Raw genomic sequence first — 20,579 nt, 5'->3', positions numbered from 1 at the left:
AAGATTCCTGTGAAGAGAAGCTATCTTACACTATATTCTCAGTAATAAGTGCTCAATAAATATTTATTGAATAAATATTGTAAGTCCCTGTTAATGAGTAAATTATTCTGCTTTCCTGAAGTTCAAAAGTCCTTTCTGCTATTTAAAGTATTATTCGAGTTGCTAACAGACATAATTCTTCATTTGATGTCAATCAAAAGATACAAGGGTGTGAAGAAAAAAAGCCTTACCTAATCCATTTTTCTGGTTCAAAAGTGGATCCCTACTTATTATACCAAAATCAACTAGAAGAAAAACTGTGGTACAGAAATGAAACTTTTATGACCCTTTCCCCCTGAAATTACAAAGTTACACACAAAAATATTCTGTAATATTTAAGTTACTAAACCTACCACATCAAACGAAGGATTTCCTCACACTGGACTGTAGCTAAAGCATTTTATTAAATTAAGTGTGAAATTTGCAAATGGTTTCATAAGAAATTTTAAAAGCAAAGTTATAAACATTTTCAATAAAAAAGTACAGAGTTAACAGCAAAATTACATTTTCTTTATAGTACAAATAAAAACATTTTGTTTCTGATATACCATCTGAAGATCTTATATTCTCCAACTGATAGCTGCAATGTTATATTTTAAGGAAAAATCTCAGGGTTAATTCAATCATTTATTAATAACAGGTTCATCATTTGGACCATAAAAGTCAATTGCTCAACTTTAAGGAAAATAATAAACCTTGTCATATTATAACATGAAGTTGCAAAAGGCTCTTCAGGACGCAGATGTGTCCTGGCCTTTTTTCTCTATTAAATTCTGTAAAGAGGCATTAAGTAATACTGTAAACTTGAATTACACTTCAAAAATAAGCACCATTAACATACATTCTACATAAACTTACTTTGCCTTTTAAATGACACTTTTTTGGCCACACAAACAATCTGTTCTTTACATGTAAATAAAAATAAGCAATATTTAATCACTACACAAAAATATCATCAAATTTCACCTCATTGCACAATGAAAAAGCATTGAGAAAAAGCACTGGAAAAAACACCACACATTATTTTTATCTTCTTTTTTTATGCATTTTGCCATTTTCTTACATTGAGAGCAGTTAAAACATTGTCAGAGCAATTTCCTGAGTTTCAAAAGTTTCCAATTTCCAGCTCAGAACTAACTAACTAATCATGTTATTACATGTATCCTTTTCCTAAGCATACAAAAACACTTGAATTTAAAAAGAAAAAGGCTATAATAAAAAGACAGAAAACCATCCAAAAAAACTGTTTTTCCTTTCAAAATGTTATAATATGCAAAACATTTAGAGTCACAATATCTACTATATAATATGAACCATATTTAAAGGCCACAGAATTGCAGATAGTATTGAAATACTATTAGAAGAAACTTCAACTTGAAAATAACAGAGATATATGAACAGCCAGTAAGTGTATGAAAACATGCTTCTAATTTCTCACATTGGACAAAGGAGATAGATTGCAAACACTGTTAAGAATCCCCTGGCCCAGAGGCATGCACTCTGTGGTTTCTACATTAGTTCTCTTTTTCTCTTTCCTCTGGAAGATACCAGTAAGAGAATACGAATGGATTTGATACTAAAACCTTCCAAACCACAGAAGTGCTATGCTTTTCAAATATTTTAAAGTTTACAAAGAGCTCTTCTAATATACCATCACATGAAAACTTCAATAATGCCCAAGCTATCTTCCCTTCTGGCATATAGGATTTGAAAATGGGCAAAAGAAGAGGGATCATAAATTTTCTTTCCCAAATTACGTGTTACTTAAACTATACTAGGTAGGAGGGCAGGAGGTAGTATAGGTTTAAACAACTTCATAAAAATATTTATGATGCACAAACTCTGCTTGCAAATTTATCAATGGTAATGAAGAAATATTACCAGATTTACCAAAATAAGACATAAAATTGAAGTTGATACAGTATAGAACATAGCTTCTTTCATTTAGGTTTTACTCATAGACTACCATAACTACTTTTGACTGCTCCCCTATTAACAATCATTATCATCATAATATTGAAGTAAATCTGGCCGAAGGGCTCAAAAGTGATATTTTTTTAACCAGGTGAGAAAATATAGACACAAAAAGTGAGTATGCAACTGCATATACTCCAATACTCCACATTTTAGTGTTGTTTTTAATCTCTTTTAAATCATATTAATTTATACATAGGGATATTTTTATTTCATTAACAAGTATAATTTTATAATAAATTGTCAAAAGGAATTGCCTATTTTAATGTATACAACACTTCTAAACATTACAAAAGTGTGCAGTTTAGTTTATTGGCATGTTTTCCCATGAATTATTACAAATGTAAGAAAGTGAATAATACTTCACCAGTCATTAGCATTTCTAAATAATAAACATATATTCCTTTTTGTGGAAATAAATTCAAAGATAGGCTTTTTCTTTTAAAAGCATGCATGGATGATTTATGAAAACACATTTTTTGAGTGTTATTTTCATTAAAATGTTTGCTTATTTGGGAAATCATTCTGTATTTCCAGGATATTTTTGGTAACAATCCTATTATTCCTGTCCAAATGATTTTTTAAACTAAATAAAAAGCAACACAATTGTTTGCGAAAATTATATGTTGAAAGTATCCTATATATCCAAAATCAAATTTATTTTAGTAACTATCTCATACTAAAAAATTATACATTACCACACTAAACCTGTATAAAAAAATTATACTTTACATACTTACAGGACTTGTTAGCTAATGAAACAAGAGGAGTCAATGAAAGTTTCCGAAAGTTGGCTCTTTTTCAAAATAAACGTAAAAATCTTTTAAACTGGACAGATTCCTTTTATGATGATATTAAAAATGTCTTCTGATTTAAATTAACAGGATTGTGACCTACTAGTTTAGAAGTTACATGCCCCCAATATAAAATATAGTTCTTTAGTGCTGTCTTTGCTGCCACTCGGGCAAATAGTTGGTTCTGGGAGTCCTAGAAGGCAGTAACAAGTGGCAGACAGCCCACCATCTCACCTCTGAAGACCTTTCAGCCTATGGAAAGGATAAGACTGCAAGATAATCTCAGACCCAACTTTCCTCATAGAAAATGCATACACAGAAGAACAGAACAAAAGGAAAGAGATGAGTCACATACAAAGCAGAAAAAAGTATGACAACGAGTTCCCTTCTGCAGGACATGATAAAATGAAATGATTTTATGTATTTGGCTTCAAAAGCAAAAAGAATTCAAGTGTTGTTGTTAAATAGCCTTTCTTTGTTTACTAATATTAATACACACCTCTGAACTGGTTTGAACCAGTTCTCAAAGCACATTACCTCTCACAGAAGCCTTTAGGACTTTGCTAAATGTCAAACAACAATTAATACAAAGGTAGCATTTTCTCTTTGAGAAAGAATCAGAGCACTTCAGACTTTAAAATTGCAGCTGATAATTTTCTTAGACATTTTGTAATCCATAAAAATTATCTTTAATATTTTTAACAGGTAACATTACTTGGAATTTGATTCAGTAAAAAAATTAAACTTCTCTTCAATTTTGAAAAACAATTTTTTTTCTTATAAGTGAACATTGTTCCTAATAAAACACACGTTTAAAGCAGAATTGATTGAATTATTTCAAATAAAACTAATTTTAACCTACAAACCTTCATACTTCTAAGTCAAGGACATTTATTTTACTTTAGCATGACTTTCAAGCACCCTGGTTTAATTTCAGAGAACCTGCAGAAATGAGAAAAGAGATGTTTTAAAGATAAAATTTTCAAATTGGCTAAGAAATGTATCTTTTTTAAGTATTTATGCTTAGTGATATTTACTATCAAAGTGCTCTCCTTTGTCTATGTTTATGTTTCTTTTAATCTATTATCAAAACAAATATAACCCTAAGGCTGCGGGTTACTCCTAACTCAATAGTCAACACAATTTAAGATTTTTTCAAAACCTCTCAAAAGCCTTCATGAATTTGGCCTTCATGAAGAAGAGTCTGCTATATGGAGGATAAGATGGAGTCTGCATTACACTGTTTTTGTGCATAAAGCATCAAGAAATCTCTGATAAAGCAGGGAAGTCTGATTCTGGCCATGCAATACTTTCAATTGTCTCATGGTAAAATTTCAAGGAACATTAGGCAATAAAACAGATCATTAATCTCAACATTTCTGGTCTAACTACTCCTTTGTAAAAATATCTGAAATGTCACTTGTTTTCATGCTCAGAAATAAAGCTACCTTTTTCTACACTGTAGCCAAGAAACATTTTATTACATGCCATACACAAAATGGCAAAAATGAAATAAGTGGTTACCCTAACTAAAATTGGATGGGAGGCATGACTTAAGAGCATAAATCCTCAGGAAATTTATCCATCAACAGATCTTTAATCTTGGACTTGGCATTTTCTGTTGTTGAATAATGGTCACAATAAAAAAGGACATTTTAATGTATGTCAGCAAAAATCATTAATGGAACTTATGAAGACATATAAATTCATATTAACTGGAGAGTTTCTGCTAAAAAGTTTCCACACTGTCAAATTAAACTACATTTTAGCAAAAGTCCAATTCCATTTAAAAATAATTTTTCTTTCAAAAGAATAATTTAACAGCAAAGCTTAATCTATGGTATGTATACATATAATCTAATTACATAATATATTATCAAAGGAACACAAATATATTTAATATATTCTATATTATTTTTTAGAATTTCAAAGTTATGATAAAGTTTTATCAGACGATTTCTGAAAATAAATATGACTTTTTTATTGCTGGTTTATCGCACCACATAAATGTAGCAGGGAAGTTACACCCTAGTCCAAGTATGAATCTAGGCCTAAACCATGAGGTTCAATTCAGTTAACTATTATGATAAACAGACTGAGCATACTGTTACTGTTTACCTAACTACATATGGGCAATTATCATTATTAATACCAGAAATCTGTACCCACCTGAAGCTATGGCTTGTGAGGTATTTAATGACAGCTGGTTTGATGCGAGCAACTCCTCCCTGGCTGTGGTTTCCTCTCCCAGTAATCACAGAAAGATAGGGCTTACCACCATTCTGTTTAAACTCTGTTACAACAGGAATTGGAACAGATAAAATCACTTCTTATATTCTCAACAGAAAACATGCCTTAACTACTCAAATGCATATGAAATGTTCATGATGATTTAGAGGCTCATTACCTCAGAAAGCCCCCAAATTAAAAATATGTTTTAAAACATACACTGCTGGGCTGGGGTTGTGGCTCAGTGGTACAGTGCTTGCCTAGCATGCATGAGGCACTGGGTTAGATTCTCAGCACCACATATAAATAAATAAAATAAAGGTCCATCAACACCAAAAAAATATATTAAAAAAAAAAAATACATTGCCTCACAGCAATTTCTCCACCTGAAAAACTTAAGTGGAACTTCTCCTATGGGAAAGGAGGTTTCCATGCATTACTGCAAGTTCTCTCTGAAATGATGGTGACAGCAACAATATTAATTACATCTAACAATTACTATACACAGAGGGTTGGGCATGCTTTAAATGACTTATATTTTTGTCTGAATCACAGTTTTGCCAACAAATGACTGTATGACTGTGCACAAGTTACTTAGCTTCCCCTGTGTCTGTTTTCCTCATCAGGAAAATAAGATAACAGGATTACTTTATAGACTACCCCCCAGGAATAGCTATTAGCAAACTCACTAATTATACCATGAAGTGTAGTTCTACTGTTAAAGATGATTGTTAAGAAATTCTTCCTGATAGATAACAGTTAAAATACTGAATGAGCCTAAGATTTTTGAACAACTAAAGTTCCTGCTTTAGAAATGACCTTGGGAAAGCCAGTATATAAATCTTGAAGTTAATGACAGCTATAAAAGCACAAAAAACAAAACCTGCTCATGATACAAAGCTGATTTAATGAATTCAATAAATATCTTCGTTCACAAATAGCACAAGTTTTGCTCTTAGCATAAAATACATAGAAACATAACATAGCATTTCATCTTCTGCTCATTAAGTTGTCCTAATACACCAAGAAAACCCCATCATATGTTTTTCCAAGTTTTATCATCTCCAGAGCAATGTTAGGCTTAGGAAAAAAAGAATTTTGTATTTTATTTTTATTGATTGATTGATTGATACTGGGGATTGAACCCTGGGATGCTTTACTATTTAGTTACATTCCCATTCCTTCTTGTTATTTTATTTATTTATTTATTTATTTATTTATTTATTTATTTATTTAGAGACAGGATCTTACTAAGCTGATGATGGTCTTGCAAAATTTCTGAGGCTAACCTTAAACTTTCGATCCTCCTGCCTCAGACTCCCAAGTCACTGGGATTACAGGTATCTGCCACTGCACCTGGCTAGGCTTAGAATTTTAAAAGAACACATTGCTCTTGCATTTTTAATTCCTTATATTTGCCTAAATTTCCCATTTCTACTCTAATCCATAGCCATTATTTCAAGCAATGTTGTTAAAACTCATCTCTTTCTGGGTGCTACCTATAGTTAGGTTTCCACTTTATAAAAAGGCTTTATACTACACACCTGTAAATAAGGGAACTGTTGTTTAGGTATGTTATACCCCAAAAGTTTACTTACCAAAAATACCTTAAATCTCTTAACTGACCATAATTCACTCTCACACACTCCTTCATTATTGTTCCCCTTATAGGTTAGGTCATTTATACCACCTTACCTTTCAAAGTTCACATGCTGCCCTGAAGGTATTGTCCAGCTGATTCACATGCCTCAAAGTGGGAGTTCAGAGGATATTTGCTTCATTAATTAATTAAAGCGTATGTTTAACTTCCCAAATTACAGGCTGTTCCTGCTATTTAACACTTTTGAAAAAACTCTTTAACTCACTTTTCAGCACATTCCAGACTATTTCAACTGCAAATATATCAGTATGTATCTCAAAAAAGCACTCTTTTAAAAAATGTCACTACAAGTCAGACACACTGGTTATGTGTCAGTAGTCATAGCTACTTAGAAAGCTGAGGAGGAGGATCACTTGAGCCCAGGAGTCAGAGAACAGCCTGGGCAACAGTGAGCCCCCATCTCAAAAAAACAAAAAACAAAACAGCAACATCACCATCTTACAAAATTAATAACTCCTTAATATCATCAGTTTCTAAAAGTTTCTCTCCCAGTTATTTTTAAAATGTATTTTTAAAGTGATTTGTTTGAATCAGGATTTATTTTTTCTACATTTTTACTGGTGTATACATGATGATGGGACTTGATGATTTGTTGGTACATTTTCCTACATGCACACAATATAACAATATAATTTGGTCAATAAATTTCCCCAGCACTTCCTCCCACCCTCCAATCAGGATTTAAAGAAGTCCACATATTACATTTGGTTGATGTGTATATGTTTGTACACATAACACACACACACACACACACACACACACAGTGGTGCTGGGGACTGAATGGAGATTGAATGGCTAGTATGTGTATATATGTACACGTATGCATACACATACACATGCATTTTGTTTTCAATACTGGGATTGAATTAGGAATACTCTATCCTGAGCTACATCCCCTCCCTTTTTTGTTTTGAGATAGGGTGTTACTAAGTTTCTCAGGTTGCCCTCAAACTTATAATCCTCCTGCCTTGACCTCCTGAAAAGCTAGGATTATAGGCAGATGCCACCATGCCCAACTTAGTGTTTGTTTATTTGTGGTCCTGGGGAATAAGGATTGGGCTCAGGTGGACACTGAGCTACATCCCAAGCCCTTTTATTTCTTATTTTGACACAGGGTCTCACTAAGCTGCCCAGGCTGGCCTCAAATTTGCAAACTTTCTACTTCAGCCTCCAGAGGGACTATGGGCCATGCACCAGCACTACTGGTCAGCTTGGTATATTTCTTAAGTAACTTTTAATCTAAAGGTTTTTCCCTCCTTTTGTGTTTTTCTTTAAAAAATATTGAGGAAAAAATGATTCATTTATCCTAGATTTTTGACAATCTGGATTTGCTGATGCATCCCCATTCGTGTTGTTTAACATGTTCCTCTATCCCGCATAAATCTCTACAATATGTAATCAGAGCTAAAGGCTTGATCAGCTTCTGGTTGGATTTGGGGGCAAAAATACTCTGTAGGTAGTGATGTGAACTTAAGTCACAAAACACAAGGCCCAGATGTCTCTATTGTTTTTTACAAATCTACAATTTTGACAATCCTTTTATGTTGTGACAAAAAGCAATGCAGGGCAGAGCAACAGTTTTTCCCCTGAAAACGCTTCTCTTCAACAATACTACCATCTGGTGGTGATTTGCAGTAACTACAGGCTACTATAGGTCACCTCATAACAAGATGGGCTTTGGCTTCCAGAAAAAATTTGTATTTTAGCTATGAAGAGATGTTACCATGGGCAAAGTATTTCTTTTTTCTTACAATTTTTTTAATTGAGATAAAATTCACATAACAAAATATCATTTTAAATGCATAATTCAGTGATTTTTAGTATATTTACATTTTACAACCAATCCCCCTAATTCCAGAACAGAGAACATTTATCATCTCCAAAAGAAATTCTGTGCCTATTAGCAGTCACCTCCAATCACACTCCTTTCCAGCCCCAGACACCATGAATCTATTTTCTGTCTTTATGGATTACCTATTAAGACATTTGAATAAATGGAATCATACAATTCCATTGTATGGATCTACTACATTTTGTTTGTGTATACACACACACACAGAGATTATTCAATGATGTAAAAAGAAGGAAATGTTATCATTTTCAAATATGGATAAACCTAGAGTGCATTATATCAGTTAAAATAAGCCAAGCAGAGAAAGACAAATACTGTATAATTTCACTTATATATGGAATCTGAAAAGGAAAGTCCAGGAGAAGAGAGTAGTGGTAGCTGGGAGATATTGGTTAAGTGGTACAAACTTTCAATTTTAACAGTAAGTTCCAAGGAGCTTGTGTAACACTGGCAGCTATTACAAATATCACTGTATTATATACTTGAAATATGCTAGGTCTAGATCACAAGTATCCTCACCACACACACAGAGAGAAAAAAAGTGGTCACTCCAGGAGGTATTGGGTGTACTGACTTGACAATTCTGCAAAAATCTATCACCTTATTATTTTTATATTTTACTAAATATCAATTAAACAATTTATATCCTATAAATATCTATTGCTTAACAAACATCAACTGAACAAAAATATACAATATTACTGAAATGTCTCATTTATAAGTCACAAAAGATTCTCAGACTACACTACACCTCCCTTCAATAAATATAGCAAATAACCAAGACTGAGATATAAAGGGAAACAATGTGAAAAATGGTCATTCCAATGAGGCTCTATGGAAGAATGACGAATATAGCTATGCTAAGCCAACAAGACACTCATATACGTATGGCACAGATATCCCCAGCCTGCATGTTCAGTTGCTCCTGAATTTGCAAGTTATATCAAAAGACAATTTCTATTCACAATAGAAAAATGGATCATCACCTCACTCCTACCTTCAGTTTTCTGCTGTAAAACTGTCATCAAATGTTCTATTGCTTCATCCACATGCAGCCCATGGAGGTCTAAGACATTCTGTGGCAGCAGGGAGGCATTAACTTTCTCAAAGATCTCCACAGCAGCAAGGTGGTTGGCTTCTTTCATTTTCTGCTCATGAAGACTGCCCTTTAATTGTCAACAAATCACCAATGGACATTTCAGATATTTTCTACTTAAATGAAGAGGAAACTAACATTTCCTCTGCTCTAAATAAAAGGCAGAACGATAAGCCTAAAATCTCAAATAATCCAACGGGCTAAAGTACAAGAACCGCACCAAAATTTAGGTAAATTTCTGCAGATTAATAATGTAGTTTTAAAATATTGAATCATGGTTTCTACCAAATTTTTTGAACCAAAAATCATAAAAGAAGGAAACTAAACACTAGCCATGTCATGAAAGAGCCCACTCATTCAATATTGATAACAAGGTGTGCCCTTTGATAATCTTGGTTTCAGGGTCATTCCCTCTCATCATCCCACAATTACCTCCTACAGTCATCACCAGGGCCCTGTTATCAGGGCTCACAGAGCTATGTCAGCTTGACACCTTTCTGTGGTCAACCACAAAACAGCCATTGTGGAACCACAAAATGAAAAGTAAATCCAGAGGATTTCTTAAAATACCATGCAAAATGAGCCCCGGTGGAAATTTAATTTCCCTAAAAAATATTAATGTCATTTTCTTTTTCTGACCATAAAAGTGATACATTACTAGAGATTCAAATACAACAGAAAGCCCAATACCCACTAATTCCACTGAGATATATTCTGCTTCCTTTCCTCCAGAAAACTTACCCATTTAGAAGTGGCACTGAATGATGGAATCTAATCTTAAAGAAAATATGGACTGTCAGAATAATATGTAATTCACATAGGCTATAAATATGAAACAACTGAGTGGCTGGGGCTCAGTGGTAGCGCACTTGCCTGGCCATGTGTGAGGCACTGGGATCATTTCTCAGCACGACATATAAATAAATAAAATAAAGATTTATCAACAACTAAAAAAGTGTTTAAAAATATATAAAACATAGCATTCAAAGGAGATGAAATTCACACAACCACATTTTGTTTACATGAGAATGCCTTATTGATATCATTTATATAATCTCCAAACCACGCTCCCTACCCAGTATAATATAATCACAACACAGTACAGGTGTTATCTGCTTTAAGATTATTTAGATACCACCATAACTGACAAAGAAATGAATTAAAATCAGTTTTCTACTTTACCTGCTGGGCATAAAAGGTGGCAACATTTTTCTTCCCCATTCGGTAAGCTTCCTTAGCTTTGCTATAGCATTCCATCCTCTTCTGCTGGTGCAGGAAAGCCTCTGCCCTGTAGTCATCATACTCAGGGTACTCGAAATCCTGGAAAGATGGTTCACTTGGGGTATCTTCAGTCTCCTTCAATTTCTTTGCCTATAAGATATTACATAGTAAGTAACATTCAAAGACAGTAAAAAACACATATCTTCAGAAAACACATACAAAACTTGGGCTCTCTCATTTATCATCTTTCTTCTCAAAAAACAGATTCTACCTTTTAAGTCAGGCATTTATTGACTATCAGTAACTTTTTCATGTCATTAATGTTACCCCCCGCCCCTTTTTTAACCATTCTTACCTCAGGAGATGATGAAGAGTTCCCTAAAGTTATGAAAATATAATTAGGTCACATACAAGCCAAAAAACAGAATATGAGATATTGAAAGAATAAAACTCATTTATCCAATGGAGGAATTCCAAGTTCATTAAAGGTAGAAATGGCATATTTATCTTTTTAAAAATCCAACTGAGAACTGGTGGTATATCAGTGGTAGAGCACTTGCCTAACATGTACAAGGGCCCTGAGTTCAATCCCCAGCACTGCAGGGGGCGAATTGATACAATAAACTGAACAATCTTCTCTTTAAAACAGAAGAGCCAGTCGTGGTGGCCCATTCCTGTAATCCCAGCAACTAGGCAGGAGTATCAAAAGTTCAAAAGCCAGTCTCAGCAAAAAGCAAGATGCTAAGCAACTCAGTGAGACTCTGTCTCTAAATAAAAAATACAAAATAGGGCTGAGAATGTGGCTCAGTGGTCCATTGCCCCTAAGTTCAATGCCTAGTACCAAAAAAAAAAAAAACTAAAAAAAGAGCTTGAGGAGTTATCATGGCTGGTAGTTAATAAAGATTGTAACTTTGTTCATGGGGCAGTTTCAACCAGCTAATTAGATGAGGTCAGCCACTAGCTACTGAGGTCAATTAGCTATTACTAGCTATTACTCAATTTCAAAGATCTTTTTAAAAAAATTATCATGTGATAATAATCATGTGATAATATTATCATATTAAAATTATCATGTGATAATAATAATGTATAAAACAGACCCTTAAAGGAAAAGTCACTGTACTGTAAAGATAATGAAAATTAACTATTATGTAAATTGCCTCAGTGCTCTCCACCAAAGAGGAAAATTACATTTTTAAAATAATATTGTCACATGGTGCATCCAAATATCTCTAGAATATCAAAAACCAGTGTTAAAAAATAAATAAAATACAGCCCAGGCATTGTGGTGCACATTTATAATCCCAGCTTCTTGGGAGGCTAAGGCAGGAGGATCATAAGTTCAAGGTCAGCCTGGGTTCAATGAAAAGAAAGAAAGAAAAATACAGTGATTTTTTTATATCCAATTTACCTCATTTATCTTCTTTTGGTGTTTGCAAAGAACTGCCTGCAAACAGCAATTTCGTCTCTCCTAGCTTATTATAGGGGAGGGAATTAATTAATACTACTTAAACTTACTTCCTTAAAAAGTAAAAGAATTCCAAGCAATAAGTGCCACACCAAGTAATTTAATAAACATTTATAGGCATTCAATACCAAAACCAAAACAAATTATAAATTTTAAATATCATAAACAAGTCATATTTTTTCTGATATCATGAACTGAAAGTAATAATGTAGGTTATTTGTTAAAATTTAAAAAGCTGGAAATTGTTATTTTGTTAGAAGTATTATCAAGAGATAAATTATAAAGTCATAAAACAATCCTTAATAACTTTGGCTTAAAATTTTTCTGTAATCTTTAATGTATAGTAAATATTATATAAAAATTATAATGTATTATATAATGTACATGTATCATACTAATTCATTAAAATTTTTTTTCACATTTCTTGTCTGTGAACAGAGTTCAGAAGCCAAGAAAGACTAGAAAAAAACTGGTATAATATATACTAGTAGATGATTATATAATTTCTCCACTATTATATTTTAGCTTATTTGGACCCTAGAACTATAGAGGCTTGAAAGAATAATAACATTACCATGCTTCTAACTCATTACCAGACCTAAATCAATCAATTAATTTTTGCAACAAACACCCAACTTATTTTATGAAAAAACAATGCAAGGATGCATCTTTTATAAAAATATTCACAGACCCTATCTTCTTATTCACTCTTGCTGGTGCTTAAGCACAGACCAGTTTATATTAAAGTTCAAATATTCTGAGTGCCTGGCTTACCTTCCTGATAAAATCAAAGACTTCAGGGAGGCAGTTTAATAAAAATACTTTCTACAGCCTGGTGCAGTGGTGAATGCCTGCAATCCCAGCGACCTGGGAGGCTGAGACAGGAAGATGGCAAGTTCAAAGCCAGCCTCAGCAAAGTCGAGGCACTAAGCAACTTGGTGAGACCCTGTCTCTAAATAAAACCAAAATAGGGTTGGGGATGTGGCTCAGTGGTTGAGTGTCCCTGAGTTCAATCCTCAGTACCCCCCCAAAATAATACTTTCTACAGTGTTTGAAATTTGCACAATGCCTAACACTATGGACATCATAAGTCTCTTACAGCAAGGGTCTCTTTTTACTAAACAATGCAAATCATATTTGGTTCTCTAATAAGAGATCTTTCATTGCCTGTTTTCAAAGAAGAAAAAACAGTAAATGATAAAAGATACTTTCTCAGGTACTCTTTTAAAATGCAGCTGGCATTTATTTTTATATCCATTTCATACGAATGTGCTATATTATAATTTCATTAACAAGAGCCAAGTGAAATATTATTTCTTTCCTAAAAATCCACCTAATAAGTATCACTTATTCTCTTATAAGCCTGATTGATGCACTCTAATGCCAAAATCATTTCCTATGGATAACAAACCTGTACATTTTAATAAAGGCTAAAGAAATAAGTAGTAATATTAAAATGTACAGATTTGTTATCCATAGGAAATGATTTTGGCATTAGAGTGCATCAGGCTTGTTAAAGAATCCTAAAAGATCTTTACCAGTTTTGTGACACCTACCCATATTTTGTGAGCAAGACTAATCTCCAGAATAACTTAAAGGTTAACATTTTGGTCAAGGTTTATATAATTCACACAAACTCCCTTTTCTGATTTTCCAGTCATCTCCCACTTCAAACAATACACCTCTCCTCCCTATCATTTCCCCCATCATCAGAATGACCCACAGTGCCTTGAATACCATTAGGACAGAGAAATAATCTTCATTTCTAGTCTGGCCTACAAGGCCGCATGATCATTCTGTACACTATTTGCATCTTATAATAAATGGCATCTATCTATCATGGTACCTTATTTTCCATATGATCAGAGGCACCAAGGATATCACTTAGATTCTGTTCCAAGAACAGCAATAATAGGTCACATGAATAACAGAATTACCCAAGTCCAATATATCAACTATGTCATGGTGAAATATTCAAAGAAAAAAAGGAACAAGTAATTTATCCCTGAGAATTCTTAGAAATAACAATAATATAGGGCTGGAGATACAGCTCAAGGGTAGTGCTTAATTTTTTATTTTTTGATGCTAGGGATTGAATCCAAACAAGTGCTTTACCACTGAGCTATATCCCCAGCCTGGTAGAGCTCTTACCTAGCATGCCAGAAAGAAGGAAGAAAGGAAGGAAGGGAGGGAGGGAGGGAAGGAAGGAAGGAAGGAAGGAAGGAAGGAGAAAGGAAGATAAAAAGAGCAATATGATAAAGTTATGTAAAAATGTCTACTTATATAAGATTAATATACAAAATTTTTTTATGCATTTACAGTGAACAATACAAAAATAAAATTAAGAAACTAATTCCAATGTAAAATGTGCAACAACTTTGGAAAAAGAGCAGGGTACTTTCTCAAACAGTTATGTTTCAGCCCACATATTTACACTCTAGATCCATTATATTATAAAACCCCACTGCTATTCAATTTTTGGGGTGCACATGGAATTCTAAACCAAATATGCTATTGGTCATTAAATTTCCCATAGTCAATGGTGAGAAATAATCCTTAAAATTATTATGCTTAATGAATAAATCTTATTTTATATATAATTATCTACCATTATAGTGAAAAAGTAAGTAATTGTATACCTTTTTCTCTTTAGTCTTCTGTGCAGTATGAGAAGTGACATTCTCATTTTGGTGAACAAACTCTTGAGCTACAACTGTTTTTACAGGATCTCCTTCGAGAACACAGTTTAAAAATTGCACTGTTTGTTCTAACGAATAGCTGTAGAAAGTTTAAGTACAAATACAATGTCAATATGTAAAAATAAGATATGTGGAGACATTAGCATAAGCAATCATCAAGTATTTTGTAAGAAATAAATTTTCAACACTGAAACAAAATGTTTATTGTGTATTTCAAAGAGTCAAGAATGATCTGCAGGAAGCTGATCAGGAACAGGCTCACAAAAACTAACTTTAAAATTCTTAAAAAATTTCCAAAAGGTAACAATGGAGGGAGGGAGGGATGAAGAAAGGTTGGTCAATGGGTACTAAGTTACAGTTAGATAACAGCAAGATGTTCTAATGTATTATTATATAGAAGGGTGATTATATTATCTATATTATCTACATCTATATAATATTAAACCACATTGGATACCCTCATGTTCTAATATCTAAAGAAATTAATTCCAAAGAAAATGATAAATTATTTCACACTACTCATTATTTCAGACTATTTATGCCTCTCATTTCTTCCATTGGCCAGATAATGAAGTGTTGACCATATCTGAATATTTTTGAAATGTTACAGGCAGTTATCTAAAATAGTATGTATTAGTACTCTTCAATTTATCATAGATGACTTGTGAAGGGAAGCCATTTGGGACTTGCAATTTCGCTTTAATCCTCTCATGATGCTGCCTTAGAAAAGCTCAACACAGAGGGGTTTCTAGGGGCTGAACGCTACTAACAACTATCCAATCTTTTTGAGCCCTTAAAATCACCTACCAGCTGGACATGGTGGTCCACACCTGTAATCCCAGAGACTTGGGAGGCTGAGATAGGAGGATCATAATAAGACCCTATCTCAAAATTTAAAAAGCTGGGGATGTAGCTCATGGTAGAGCACTCCTGGGTTCAATCCCAAGGATCACAAAAACAAACAAAAAATCATCTGCCCACTCATGGGGCTGGAAGTTAGTCCCCACCACTGATATTGTTTTGAGGGTTATGGCCCTAGATGATTATACTTCATTCATAAGTATAGATTATAAGATTATAGTTCAAGTATAGAAGTAACTTAGCCCACCTACCCTCCTTACCATAATGAAGCTGAAGCTACTGTTTGCTAAAAGAATCAGCTGTTGGCAGATAACCACCCACTCCAAGAGCCTGACTAACCAATCACTCTGACCATCCCTAGAAAGGACTCATGGAACCCCCTCACCTTGCCTGGGGAATACAACTCTGAATTGTTTCACCTCAAATCCTCTGGCCCCTGCCCCAACAGAGGAGAGCTACCAGATGCCAGCAACACCTCCCTATCCCGGAACCTTCAGAGATCTTAATACATAATTTTAAGAAAACAGTAGGTTGGTAGTAAAAATAAATTTAAAAATTATGGATTGAAATAATACTATTTAAAAACTAATTTAAATGACTTACTTAGAACTTTGCATACTTAACAGAATAATATTCTTTTCAAAAGTACTCTATAAAATATTTATAAAAAGTGATCATGTATTAAACCACAAAGAAAATCTCAAATTCCAAAAAATAGAACTCTTTTTGGCCATTTTCTTTCTTATTTATTTATCTATGCACGCAGTACTAGGGGTTGAACCTTAGGGCCCTCTACAGCTAAATTATATCCCCAGCCCTTTTTATTTTTAGTCAGGGTCTGGCTAAATTGCTGAGGCTGGTCTCAAACTTGGATCCTCTTGCCTTAGCCACCTGAGTCACTGGGTTTACAGGTGTCTACCATCATGCTTGGCAAGAAAAAAATTTTAAAAGGGTCAACCTTACTAGTAATTAGGAAAAGAGAAAGAGAAAGAGAAAGAGAGAGAGAGAGAGAGAGAGAGAGAGAGAGAGAGAATAGAGAGAGAATTTTAATATTTATTTTTTAGTTTTCAGCGGACACAACATCTTTGTTTGTATGTGGTGCTGAGGATCGAACCCGGGCAGCACGCATGCCAGGCAAGCGCGCTACTGCTTGAGCCACATCCCCAGCCCAGGAAAATAAAATTTCAACAATAATGAAATATCTTTTTTCCTATCAGATTGGCAGAAACTTAAAGTTCCTAATATCCAGGGAGGTTATACTCTCTGTACATATAATTAATACAGCCAGTCTTTATTAAAGGAAATTTGCATTAGCTATAAAATTTTTCAATGACACACACTATAAAGCAACAATTTCACTTTTAGGAATTATCCTACAATAGCATTCAGCCATGTACAGAAAGATGTATGTTCAGGGATGCTCACTGTAACATGGTTAGAATTTTCTTACCAGAAACAGAGGTATATTTAAATAATTATGGCACTTTGGATTAATCTGCAGGCTTGAACAAGAAAAGAGCAGATCACAAGGACAGAAAAATAAACACTAGCAAAACTACAAAATCAGTACATAAAATACAATCTCTTATTTAAGTGAAGTACACACACACACACACACACACACACACACACATGAAAGCAAATAGGCACATATCATTAGCACATATGTAAGAAAAACATTGAAGAATATGCATTCCCAGGAACTGTTAGCCTTCTACATTATATACATTGCATTTAAATTTGTTTATATATTATTTTTTAATGAGAAAAAATAAACAAAAAAGATTATTTGGCATATGCTTTCAGTGACATCAGAGTAGAAACTCTAGATACTCCTTCTAGTACTCACTTGTGATCCTTGAAAATGTCCACCAGAAAATTTTGGTTAATGGCTGGAAATATCTTAAAGAGCTGCTTCTCCTTTAGTTTAGTGGCACAATCTTTTTCAAACATAAGTGTCTCCCTTTTCTAAAACAAAAACATAAAAATCACCTTTTAAGATGAAATTTATAACACAAGCAATGCTAACCAAAAGAATAATTATTTTGTTGCAAAAAAACTAAGAATTTACAAGCAATCACAGAATTTCTTCACTGATTAATGGTTGAAGTTAGTAGTGTATCATTGCACTATTTATTTATATCCCATTTTTAGAAAGTATTTGAAACCCAAAGGACTTAAAATCAGCATAGTACAGGGACACAGCCACATCAATGTTTGTAGCAGCACAATTCACAATAGCTAAACTGTAGAGTCAACCTAGATGCCCTTCAGTAGATGAATGGATTAAAAAAAATGTGGCATATATTCCATATTATGTATATAATGGAATTTTACTCAGCAATAAAAGAGAATAAAATCATGGCATTTGCAGGTAAATGGATGGTGTTGCAGAAGATAATGCTAAGTGAAGTTAGCCAATCCCAAAAAACCAAATGCCAAATGTTTTCTCTGAGATAAGGAGGCTGACTCATAGTAGAGTAGGGAGGGGGAGCATGGGAGAAATAGAACTCTAGATAGGGCAGAGGGGTGGGAGAGAAAAGGAAGGAGCAGGGTACGGTTAGCAAGGGTGGTGGAATGTGATGGACATCATTATCCAAAGTAACTGTATGAAGACACAAATTGGTGTCAACATACTTTATATACAACCAGAGATATGAAAAATTGTGCTGTATATGTGTAATAAGAATCGTAATGCATTCCACTGTCATTTATTTTTTAAAAAATCAATAAAAGACATTATATCATCTGATGATGCAAAAAAAAAGAAAGTATTTGAAGTTGCTCATAAATATATAACTATATATATAATCACACAGATGTGTATGGGTGTATAAATATGTACACACACACTTATATACATATCCAATACATTCAATCATATTAATAAAAGAATATATATATATACAGTCATGCACCACATAACACCATTTCAGTCAATGACAGACCACACATACCATGGTGTACCACAGCCTACACTCTCTTGGCTCAAGCAAGTACACTCTATGATGTTCACTCAACATATTGCCTAATGTCACATTTCTAAGAACATTATCCCTGTTGTTAATTGATACATGACTATATATAAATAAATAAAAGGTTAAGCATGGGGTCCAGTCTAGGAAACAGAATTAAATGAAAATCACAAACAAGCACAATTGATTGAGTCAGAAACAATAGCTTAGTATTTGTACTAACTCATACCAAATCATGTTTTTCCTGTAAGGCAATTTCTTCCGACATTATTTCTCTGAGTGATACTTTTTTAGTTTGAGTATTCCAATGATCCAACAAGGGGAGCATTTCGGGTGCTGCTAAAGTCTTCAGCAATTTTTTGCCTGTTCTCTGAGATGATTTTTGTTCAGGATTATCAAGACCAATATGTCCAACCAGGGAAGAATCTACAAGAGCAATGTAAGTACTGTCAAATCCTCAACAATTAATGTACAAAATCCAACAGAGGTCAAGGAAATGTGCTACTGTTTTTAGGTTTTACTTTTCAGCTTTTAAATATATAATAGCTCTGAAATTTCAAAATACATCTACACATAATTGCAAACAAGAAATAAAATGTGTAAGTGTAGGAATATTTCAAATGAGAGCATTGATCTGAATAAAACTATTAATCAACTTAGCATATAATGGTGACATGTATTTAGGACACTAATAAATAGAGGAAGTTGCAGCCAATGAATTGAGCAACTGAACCCATTGGTCAGTTCTGCCCAGCTACTGCAAGGACTGAGAGGATCAATATTTTGGCAAATCTGAAACTCACTGGAGGCACACAATAAATATTGAGCTAATGATATTCAAAATAAAGAACTGAACATTCTAAGAAGTTCACAGTAACAGAATTTAATGTGTAAAATTTCAGCATCTCTACAGACACATGCTGACATATTGCTTTGTTTTCCCAGGGAGAGAAGAAACAGCAAACACTGGCATTCCCACAACCACCATACACTCCAGGCTCTTCTACCCCTCATACCGCTCTAACTGTGGAAACTACGATGTGAGCATAGGTCTGAATCCCAACCTAGAGCTCTATGCCTTGGTCACAGCTGGGAGTGGACAAAAGAGATGCCTGGAGGATTTCATGAACAAAGAAGTACCCTTATCAACACTCTTCCACCCCTCAGCAGAAATCAATGAAGACAATGCTGCCTTAAAGGAATCATCTGTAATCAAGTATTCAAGCTGGTAGGATGTACCAAAAAGCAGGCTGGCCTTTGGGCTCTAATATTTTAACATCAGTAAAAACTTTGAATAACCATGTAATTATTCAACAATGCTCTCAGATATTATATTTTACTGTTCTCAAACCAAAATACTTTTCATTCATGCAGAGCAAAACCTTAATAGGGAACACTTTGACTATATTTATTAGATCATACTTTAGGTGTTTCACAGCACTAATGATAAAGATATAGTACAGAGGTTTTATTCTCCTTTTTTATTTTATATCAAGATTCAATGTTAAAGCTCAGCAAGGTAGGGTATGCCTGTAATTCCATAGGCTGGAGAAGCTGAGGCAGGGGGATCACAAATTCAAGGTCAGCAAGGCCCTAAACCACTCAGTTAGACCCTATCTCAAAGTATCAAAATAAAAGATTCTAGGGATATAGCTCAGTGGTAAACCACCCCTGGGTTAAATCCCCAGTACAAAAAAAAAAAAAAAAAAAA

The 20,579-nt window shown here is 33.8% G+C and overlaps 1 protein-coding gene across 8 annotated transcripts in view; it reads right to left on the bottom strand.

Annotated features, from left to right (window-relative positions):
- Positions 1-424: 424 nt before the first annotated feature.
- The window catches only part of N4bp2 (NEDD4 binding protein 2), a 70,988-nt gene continuing 50,833 nt past the window's right edge, over positions 425-20,579 (bottom strand). For all 8 annotated transcript variants that reach the window (XM_048784360.1, XM_048784358.1, XM_048784361.1 and 5 more), the window contains 7 exons: positions 19,098-19,294; positions 17,743-17,861; positions 14,973-15,111; positions 10,827-11,015; positions 9,546-9,714; positions 4,977-5,100; positions 425-3,749 (listed from right to left, as the gene is read on the bottom strand). In XM_048784360.1, the coding sequence (XP_048640317.1) occupies positions 3,704-3,749; positions 4,977-5,100; positions 9,546-9,714; positions 10,827-11,015; positions 14,973-15,111; positions 17,743-17,861; positions 19,098-19,294 (983 nt within the window). In that variant the 3' untranslated portion in view covers positions 425-3,703. The remainder of the gene's footprint in view (positions 3,750-4,976; positions 5,101-9,545; positions 9,715-10,826; positions 11,016-14,972; positions 15,112-17,742; positions 17,862-19,097; positions 19,295-20,579) is intronic.

Source organism: Marmota marmota, unplaced genomic scaffold, assembly GCF_001458135.2.
Source record: "Marmota marmota marmota unplaced genomic scaffold, marMar, whole genome shotgun sequence".
Lineage (NCBI taxonomy): Eukaryota > Metazoa > Chordata > Mammalia > Rodentia > Sciuridae > Marmota > Marmota marmota.
The sequence above is the reverse complement of the archived record's forward strand: the minus strand, read 5'-3'. Positions and strand labels throughout refer to the sequence as shown.